The sequence below is a fragment of the Hibiscus syriacus genome, unplaced genomic scaffold (assembly GCF_006381635.1).
Source record: "Hibiscus syriacus cultivar Baekdansim isolate YM2019G1 unplaced genomic scaffold, ASM638163v2 tig00111582_pilon, whole genome shotgun sequence".
Lineage (NCBI taxonomy): Eukaryota > Viridiplantae > Streptophyta > Magnoliopsida > Malvales > Malvaceae > Hibiscus > Hibiscus syriacus.
The window spans coordinates 421025-430974 of NW_024063126.1; the positions used below are offsets into that span (position 1 = coordinate 421025).

General features: G+C 34.0%; 1 protein-coding gene across 1 annotated transcript; it reads left to right on the forward strand.

Annotated features, from left to right (window-relative positions):
* The first annotated feature begins 7938 nt into the window (after positions 1–7938).
* LOC120165199 (L-ascorbate oxidase homolog) lies at positions 7939–9448 on the forward strand. Its single transcript, XM_039174771.1, has 3 exons — positions 7939–8047; positions 8755–9040; positions 9148–9448. Exons 1-3 carry the CDS (start codon positions 7939–7941, stop codon positions 9446–9448), a joined length of 696 nt encoding a protein of 231 aa, XP_039030702.1.
* The last annotated feature ends 502 nt before the right edge of the window (positions 9449–9950 follow it).

The following is a 9950-nucleotide window of genomic DNA, read 5'->3' on the forward strand; positions in this document are numbered from 1 at the left end:
ACTTTTATCAGAACATGTAAACTCATAAAATCATTTATCAGTATTAAGAAATAAAACAAATTTTCAGACTCGTATATATAAAACAAAATACAATTACATGCCCCCTAATCAATTGTATCATACTCTGCAAGCAATGCCGGAAGAACTCCCTTACTAAATTTGATAGATGCACTGATACAATTCTTTTAACCTGAAAAGATGAATAACATAGAGAGCTTTGGAAAGCTCAGTAATACATAACTACCAGATGATGCTGAAGAACGTGTAGATACATATAAACATAGATTTCCTTATTGGTTCAGACGTCTACATAATTTTATATCGAGCAGAAATCCTACTGATATTTCAGGTGATAACAGATAGTGAACTTTCAGTTCAGAGAAATATTTCAGATGACTGAGTTCAGGAGATCATAATAGGTTATCTAGTGTATTCCCGTAAAACCAGTGAAAAGATACAAATATTTTTAAAAACATATTTTCATTTATAAAAAATCATAGTAATCCCTTCAACCGAACACAACATAATATATAGGTTCCCCAGAACCATACAACCCCTGCACAACAGTAAGGCCCTGAGCACAAACTCGATGAGCCTGCATATATAGTTCCTCCAATAATACCCCCAAATAAAACATTTATCAAAAACCATAGTAAATTCCCCCAACCGAACACATCATAATGTGTAGGTTCCCCAGAACCATACACCCCCTCACAATAGCAAGACCCTGAGCACAAAGCCGAGGAACCTGTAAGTATTTTTCCTCCAACAATAAACCCCCCAATTAAAACATTTTTCCTTCAATAAACGGAGATATCAGAAATCAAAACAGAATTCAGATCAGATATAAGAACAAAATCCAGATCAGAAATCAGAACAGAATTCAGATCAGAAATAAGAACATAATTCAAATCGAAAATCAGAACAAAATTCAAATAAGAAATCAGATAAAACATTCATTTGATTAGGGAACACAATAGAGTTTCCAGATATAATTCAGAGATACTGAATAATCTTATCAGGTAGAGAAACATAGATCTTCGGTTTACTGATAGAATGTCAGAAGTTAGAATCACTATTGGAAGAGTTTATTAACTGACAGAATCATCAGTTATTCAGAATATAAATTATCAGAATCATATCTTATTCGGACATTTTTCGAAAGTTGTACGTAATCAGAAGGGTATTAAGAATCTTTTACATCTGAGTTACTTGTGGTTTCAGATATGACCAGAGTAATTTGGGATGATAAGGAAGAACGAAGATTCAGGACCTTTACAACTATATCGATTGATCGAATAATTGAACAACTCTAGATGAATAGCTCCCAGAACAAATGCTTGTCGACTGGTCAATTCATTGTCCTTCCAGGGTATTTATTCTTTAATTCTATAAATTCTTGTCCACATATCATCTTCAGAATCATCGCTGAATATATCTTCCAATGGTCTTTATTTCATTTCCACGCATCCACGATATCATGAAATATTGATGTACTTGATTAGTAGTTCATGACCCATAAGAACAGTACATCATGTAAACTCATCATAGCTTCCAGACTTATCCAGATCCCTTACTTAATCCTCAGTCATTGAGGTTACTTAGCTTATTTATCAGTCAAGTCCATTCCAGTTACTTCGGAGTTTTCCAGAGTAATTCAGACGTTTCTAAATTTCAGATACATATTATACTTATATTCAGTTAAGTTTGATCATCATGGTTGATTTGTCTAACGAATATTCAATTCTTAGTACCGAATGCGATCTAGAGTTGAGTTGAGCTGGGTACTTCTAAAATTATCATCGAACCAAACTTGAGAAGAGGAACACGCATTCAAGTGATATATATGTTGTTCAGGTACTAATATATCATTAGGGTTGATCGGCTCACTTAAGTTGTGTTACATACTTTTAAGGTAGTACAACACCCATGTTTATTTTGATTCCTTAATTAATCCAAGACATTTACTTAGTCTAGTCCATAAGGGCATTTTTGTCATTTTGGTGCATAATGTTTTTCCATTCATTTCAATGCTTGAGGATATCCATTTATTACTAGGCTTGGTGATATTCTTGAGTCATTTTCATTACAGGGATATTTTGGTAATTATACAGATCCAATGTACTTCGATCATTTCCTTCCATCCGGTCTTATTATTTAATTTCATCTTATCACTTACTTCAGTCCTTTCAAACAATCCTTATAAATGAGCACCCTCAATAATTTATTCTTAACTCCGAGATTTTCAGGTCCATTTCCTTCTCAGAAGTTACAATTAAGTTATCAGGAATTTTCTGTACAAAGACATAATCTTAACATTTAAATCCATAATTTATCGAGTTAAATACGAATCTTTAAAGTATTTTCTCATTCAGAGTCAACTTGGGATATTTTTACCTCTCAAGGGCCTTTTTGTAATTTCTTAACCAAATAAGTTTGGTATTAACTCTTAACAAAAATAATTATAATATAGAGATCATATCGTTAATTGCTTCCCCGAACATTCTCTGATCTTGAAATGATTCTTTAACAAACTTCTAGAACTTGCCCAAACCCTCTTGGGGTTAAAAAACGGTTATCCAAATTTTCCAAGTAAAACTAACATTTTTATGCACATCAGTAGTTTTATCAGATTATTATGTCTTTTCAGATTTATTAATCAACCTCCAGAGACAATTCTTGTCATTTTCCAACATCAGAGTAATTTCGTAATTTTACCTAATCGAAATATTTCCATACCTTATCAAATGAGATAGATTATAAATTGCATATCCAATGCTGATCCCTATATCACTTAATCTCATAACTTGTAATTGAATTCAATTTGTCCTTCAATTTCTTATATTAGTCATCTGATCCATATTCAGTTACTAATTTTTTACTATATTCGAATCGAGTGTAGAACTTCATTAATTACACATATGATACCAAACATTTCCATTCATGCATTTATCAATACCAACATGTTCCATAAAGTATGAAAAGGTAGTAATGTATTACCTCGATTTTTGTGCCATAATGATCGATCATAAAAATTTCATTTGAATGCCCTCGATCTTTAATTCAACTTCTAATAATTCCTCAAATACATAACAATAGAAATTTCATCAAAAAAGAGTCTTAATTTTGAAAAACGGATCAAATTGGAAGATAAATTAGTGAAAACAACATACCGAGTTCAAATTTGGAAAAACATACCCCAAAAACGAATTTAGGACGTCGAAAAACGTTAGAATATGTATACCCAAAAAAAGTCAACGACCATTTAATGGTCGGTCAAAGTTCTGGTCAACGGTGGTCAACGCTAGTCAACGCCGGTCAACGGGTCAACCGGTCAGGTCGTTCAGTCGGGTCGGACCGGTCAAACTGGTTTTTTATTATTTACCTGCGCAAAACTATTCCCACGCGCAGTGGGCGGAGCGTGGGGCGCGTGCAGAGTTCTGGGGCGTCTAAAAATTCCCGAAAAATTTACTAAAAAATATTTTAAGGCATTTTGAGACACTTACCAAGCTCGGTTCACAATTTTTAACGGAGGAGAGCTCAATTCCGAAACATCAAAAACTTTAACTTTTTTACTCCTTCACGCGCTGGCGACGACGAAGAAACAGAGAACAACGGTGGACTCGGAATGATGCAAGGAACATGATGGTACGGGAGGTGTCAAAAACGGATGGTCGGATTGACGTGAATCGACGGAAAACCAATAGAAATTGAGTTAAAACCGACGATACTTTCCACTGAAATTAGCGACGAATGACGTCGATTCGACTAGAGGCTTGAGGGATTTTGTTCATCTTTCGACAACGAACACGATAGTGGTTTCGGTTCATCAAACGGTGATCGGATGGTGAGTAGATCAAAGATTAAAGGAGGGTCAAAGGGGGAGGGAAAACTGAAAAAAAATCTATAGAAACATATGGGAAATAGGGGTTTATAATTCTCTCTAAAATAAAAATGGGTAAACCATGAATTTAGTCACTGAATTTCCTACACTTCTTATAATGGTCTGCTAACCTTACGATTTTACAATTTCATCCTCAATTTCTTCTAAAATACCAAATTAAATCCAATAATTTATAATTTCTAAATTTTTAGCCCCTAAATTTGGGTGTTACAATTCTCCACTCCTTAAAAGAATTTCGTCTCGAAATTCATTTATGTCACAGAATTACAGAAATGAAAATTCCATCAGTTCTTTCATATCTTCAAGTAGATTTTACAAAAGTACGTGTCCTCTACTAATCCTTAACCAGCTGAGTATACATTCTCATCAGAACTCTCCCTCATTCCAATAAAAGAATCATAACAAATTTATCCTTGTGGAATCAATTCAGTATTGGTAACGAGAATAGGCCCATAGAGCGATAACATATCCCAATTTCATTTATGGAGTCAGGTCAGAATTTCTCAGATGAGTAACTCTCACCTGGCTCGTGTGGTACTTTAAAGAATTTAGACAAACGTTACAAGTATTCTTTTATAAAACGATATAGTCCTAACGGATGAAAACTTAGGTTTGCTCATTATAGATAGGGACTCAACCTTGGAGTTTCGGCTTAGAGAAGTACGATTGTAGTCTAGGGGCATGTACTGATCAGACATCTTTTGAAATTCGACCGGTCGGTCTATCTTGAAAAATTTGACTCAACCATAGCTTTGACACCACTAAATGTAACCTCGTCAGACCGATACGGGTAACACAATCCGATTTGGAGTGTCATAATAGGGCCACCGGAGCGACCCACTGTAAAAATAGGGAAAAATGTTAAACATTTATCAGAACATGTAAACTCATAAAATCATTTATTAGTATTCAAAAATAAAACAAATTTTTAGACTCGTATATCTAAAATAAAATACAATTTTATGCCCACTAATCAGTTGTACCATACTCTGCAAGCAATGCCGGAAGAACTCCCTTACTGAATTTGATAGATGTAAGAATACAATTCTTTTAACCTAAAAAGATGAATAACAGAGTGAGCTTTGGAAAGCTCAGTAATACATAACTACCAGATGATGCTGAAGAACATGCATATACATATAAACATATATTTCCTTATTGGTTCAGACATCTACAGATTTTTATATCGAGCGAATATACTACTGATATTTCAGGTGATAATAGAACATGAGCTTTCAATTTAGAGAAATATTTCGGATGACTGAGTTCAGGAGATCATAATAGGTTATCTAGTGTGTTCTCGTAAAACCAGTGAAAAGATACAAATCTTTTTAAAAACATATTTTTATTTATCAAAAATCATAGTTATCCCTTCAACTGAATACAACATAATGTGTAGGTTCCCCAAAACCATACAACCCCTGCACAACAGTAAGGCCCTGAGCACAAAGCCGAGGAGCCTACATATATACTTCCTCCAATAAAAGCCCAAATAAAACATTTATCAAAAACCATAATAAATTCCCCTAGCCGAACACATCATAATGTGTAGATTCCCCATAACCATACACCCCCTGCACAACAGCAAGGCCCTGAGCACACAGCCGAGGAACCTGTAAGTATTCTTCCTCCAACAATAAACCCCCCAATTAAAACATTTTTCCTTTAGTAAACGGAGATATCAGAAATCAAAACAGAATTCAGATTAGATATCATAACAGAATCCAGATTAGAAATCAGAACAAAATTTAGATAAAAAATCATAACATAATTCAAATCAGAAATTAGAACATAATTCAAATCAGAAATTAGATAAAACATTCATGTGATTAGGGAACACACTAGAGTTTCCATATATTATCCAGAGATACTGAATAATCTTATCAGGCAAAGAAACACAGATCTTCAGTTTACCGATAGAATGTAAGAAATTAGAATCACTATTGGAAGAGTTTATTAACTGACAAAATCATCAGTTATTCAGAATATAAATTATCAGGATTATATCTTATTCGGACATTTTTCGGAAGTTGTACGTAATCAGAAGGGTATTCAAAATCTTTTACATTTGAGTTACTTGTTTTTTCAAATATGACCAGAGTAATTTGGGATGATAAGAAAGAACGAAGATTCAGAACCTTTACACTATGTCGATTGATCGAATAATCCAACAACTCTAGATGAATAGCTCCAAGAACAAATGATTGTTGAGTGGTCAATTCAGTGTCCTTCCGGGGTATTTATTCTTTAATTCCATAAATTCTTGTCCACAGATCATCTTCAGAATCATCGCTGAATATATCTTCCAATGGTCTTTATTTCATTTCCACGCTTCCACAATATCATGAAATACTGATGTACTTGATTAGTAGTTCATGACCCATAAGAATAGTACATCATGTAAACTCATCAGAGTTTCCAGACTTATCCAGATCACTTACTTAATCCTCAGTCATTGAAATTACTTAGCTCGTTTAGCAGTCAAGTCCATTCTAGTTTCTTCGTGGTTTTCCAGAGTAATTCAGACGTTTCTAAATTTCGGATACATATTGTACTTCCGTTCAGTTCAGATTGGTCTTCATGGTTGTTTTGTCTAACGAATATTCAATTCTTAGTACCGAATGTGATCTAGAGTTGAGTTGAACTGAGTACTTCTAAAATTATCATCGAACCAAACTTGAGAAGACGAACACGCATTCAAGTGATACATATGTTGTTTAGGTACTAATATATCATTAGGGTTGATCGACTCACTTAGTTGTGTTCCATACTTTTAAGGTAGTACAACACCCATGTTTATTTGGATTCCTTAATTAATCCAAGACATTTACTTTGTCTAGTCCATAAGGGCATTTTGGTCATTTTGGTGCACAATATTTTTCCATACATTTTAATGCTTGAGGATAACCATTTATTACTGGGCTTGGTGATATTCTTGAGTCATTTCCATTACAGGGGTATTTTGGTCATTTTACAAATTCAATGTATTTCAATCATTTCCTTCTATCCAATCTTATTATTTAATTTAATCTTATCACTTACTTCAATCCTTTCAAACAATCCTTATAAAGGAGAACCCTCAATAATTTATTCTTAACTCGAAGATTTTCACAATCAAATTATCATGAATTTTCTGTACAAAGACTTAACCTTAACATTTAAATCCATAATTTATCGAGTTAAATACGAATCCTCAAAGTATTTTCTAATTCAGGGTCAACTTTGACTATATTTGCCACTCAAGGGCATTTTCGTAATTTCTTAACCAATTAATTTCGGTATTAACTCTTAATAAAAATAATTATAATATAAAGATCCTATGATTAATTATTTCCCCGAACATTCTCTGATCTTGAAATAATTCCTTAACAGACTTCTAGAACCTTACCTAAACCCTCTTGGGGTTAAAAACCGGTTATCCAAATTTTCCAAGTAAAACTAACATTTCTTATGCACATCAGTAGTTTTATCAGATTAATATGTTTTTTCAGATTTATTAATCAACCTCCAGAGACAATTCTTGTCATTTTCCAACATAAGGGTAATTTCATAATTTTACCTAATCGAAGTATTTACATACCTTATCAAATGAGATAGATTATAAATTGCATATCCAATGTCTATCCCTATATCACTTAGTCTCATAACTTGTAATTGAATTCAAGATGTCCTTCAATTTCCTATATTAGTCATCTGATCCATATTCAGTTACCAAATTTTTACTATATTTGAATCGAGTGTAGAACTTCATTAATTACACATATGAGACCAAACATTTCCATTCATGCATTAACCAATACCAACATGTTCCATAAAGCATGAAAAGGTAGTAATGTATTATCTCAATTTTCGTGCCATACTGATCGACCATAAAAATTTCATTCGAATGCCCTCGATCTTTAATTCAACTTCTAATAATTCCTCAAATACATAACAATAGAAATTTCATCAAAAAACGGGGCTTAATTACGAAAAACGGATCGAATCGGATGATAAATCAGTGAAAAAGGCTTATCGGGTTCGAATTTGGTGAAATGGACCTTAAAAACGGATTCAGAGCGTTGAAAAACGTCAGGATGGGTATACCTGGAAAAAGTCAACGACCGTTCAATGGCCAGTCAACGCCGGTCAACGGTCAACGAGGTCATTTCTTACCCCTCCACTTACCGGCGACAACGAAGAAATGGAGGACACCGGTAGACTCGGAACGATGCAAGGAACATGATGGTGCGGGAGGTGTCGAAAACGGATGGTCGGATTGACGTGAATCGACAGAAAACCAACAGAAATTGAGTTTAAACCGACGATACTTCAGACTGAAATTAACGACGAACGACGTCGATTCACGACGAGAGGTTTGAGGGATTTTGTTCATCTTTCGACAACGAACACGATGGTGGTTACGGTTCGTCAAACGATGACTGGACGGTGAGTAAATCGGAGATTAAAGGAGGGTCAAAGGGGAAGGGAAAACTAGGAAAATCTGCAAAAACATACGGGAAATAGGGGTTTATAATTCTCTCCAAAATAAAAATGGGTAATTCATGAATTTAGTCACTGAATTTCCTGCACTTCTTAAAATGGTCTCATAACTTTACGATTTTACAATTTAATCCTTAATTTCTTCCAAAATACCAAATTAAATCCAATACTTTATAATTTCTAAATTTTTAGCCCCTAAATTAGGGTGTTACACTTATATGATATTCCAAAGCCACCAGTTGGATGGGCTTGGTCACTCAATCAATTTCGTTGGTTCCGATGGAACCTTACTGCAAGTGCTGCAAGGCCTTACACTCAGTGATCCTACAAATATGGTGGCATTAACATTACCCGTACCATCACGCTAGCTAACACTGGTGAGAAGGTAGATGGAAAGCTTCGATATGCAATTAATGGAGTGTCCTTTGTGGAGTCAGCCACTCCTTTGAAACTTGCGGAATACTACGGAGTTGCAGACAAGGTTTTCAAGTATAATAATATTCTAGATGAGCCACCAGCTGAGATCTCAAAAGTAGCTCTAGAACCTATTGTCCTCAACATGACACATAAAAGCTTTGTGGAAATTATATTCCAGAATCGTGAAATGGCCATTCAATCTTGGCATGTCGATGGCTATGCATTCATCGATGTGGCGTAAGCACTGTTGGATTGGAACCACTAATTAATCTAACTAAGACTGTTGCTTTTAACATAATCATTTGAAATGAACAATGACTTGTTTTTATAATGATTGTATGCAGCGTAGAGATAGGAAAATGGAGTTCAGAAAAGAGGATGAACTATAATCTTCTAAAAGCGGTGAGCAGGCACACCATTCAGGTATTCCCACATTCATGGGTTGTTGTCCTTGTCTCTCTCGACAACTGCAGAATGTGGAACATAAGGTCCGAGAAATGGGACATGCATTACCTTGGACAACAGCTTTACATTAGTCTTCTTTCCCCTAAATGTTCCATGAGGGACGAATACAACTTGCCTGACGACGTAATGACTTGCAGCGTCGTGGAAGGCATGCCAAGGCCTCCTCCATTTGGTAGTTAAATAAAGCTGATCTATGTGTGCCTAATTTCGGTTTAAATACATATTAGAGTGAGTGAGAGAGTATGAGGAAGTTTGAGTTTCAAACGGAGTTTGTAATTCCTAATGATGTGGTTTATAAGAACTTTATGGTCAAATAATAGCATATATTAAATAGTATGATATGAAATAAATTTTTGAATCGAAGGAAAATAAAATTTTCGCTTCATTATATTATTAAATTTTACATAAAGATTCTTTAATTTATTACGATAGATTATGTATTCTTATTAATTTATAATGTTGAAATAAAATTTTATACTTATATTAAATTAAGTATAATTAGTATTGTTACACAAAATAAAAGTATGGATAACAGAATTACAAACTTATATTAGTAATTTTCTAAGAATGCAAATATCCACTAAAAAAATAAGAATTGTACTCTAATAGGAATTGTTGAATATCCTTTCACTAATGCTTCTTGTATACAACTATAAATCTATTAGTATACGAACGAAAATAT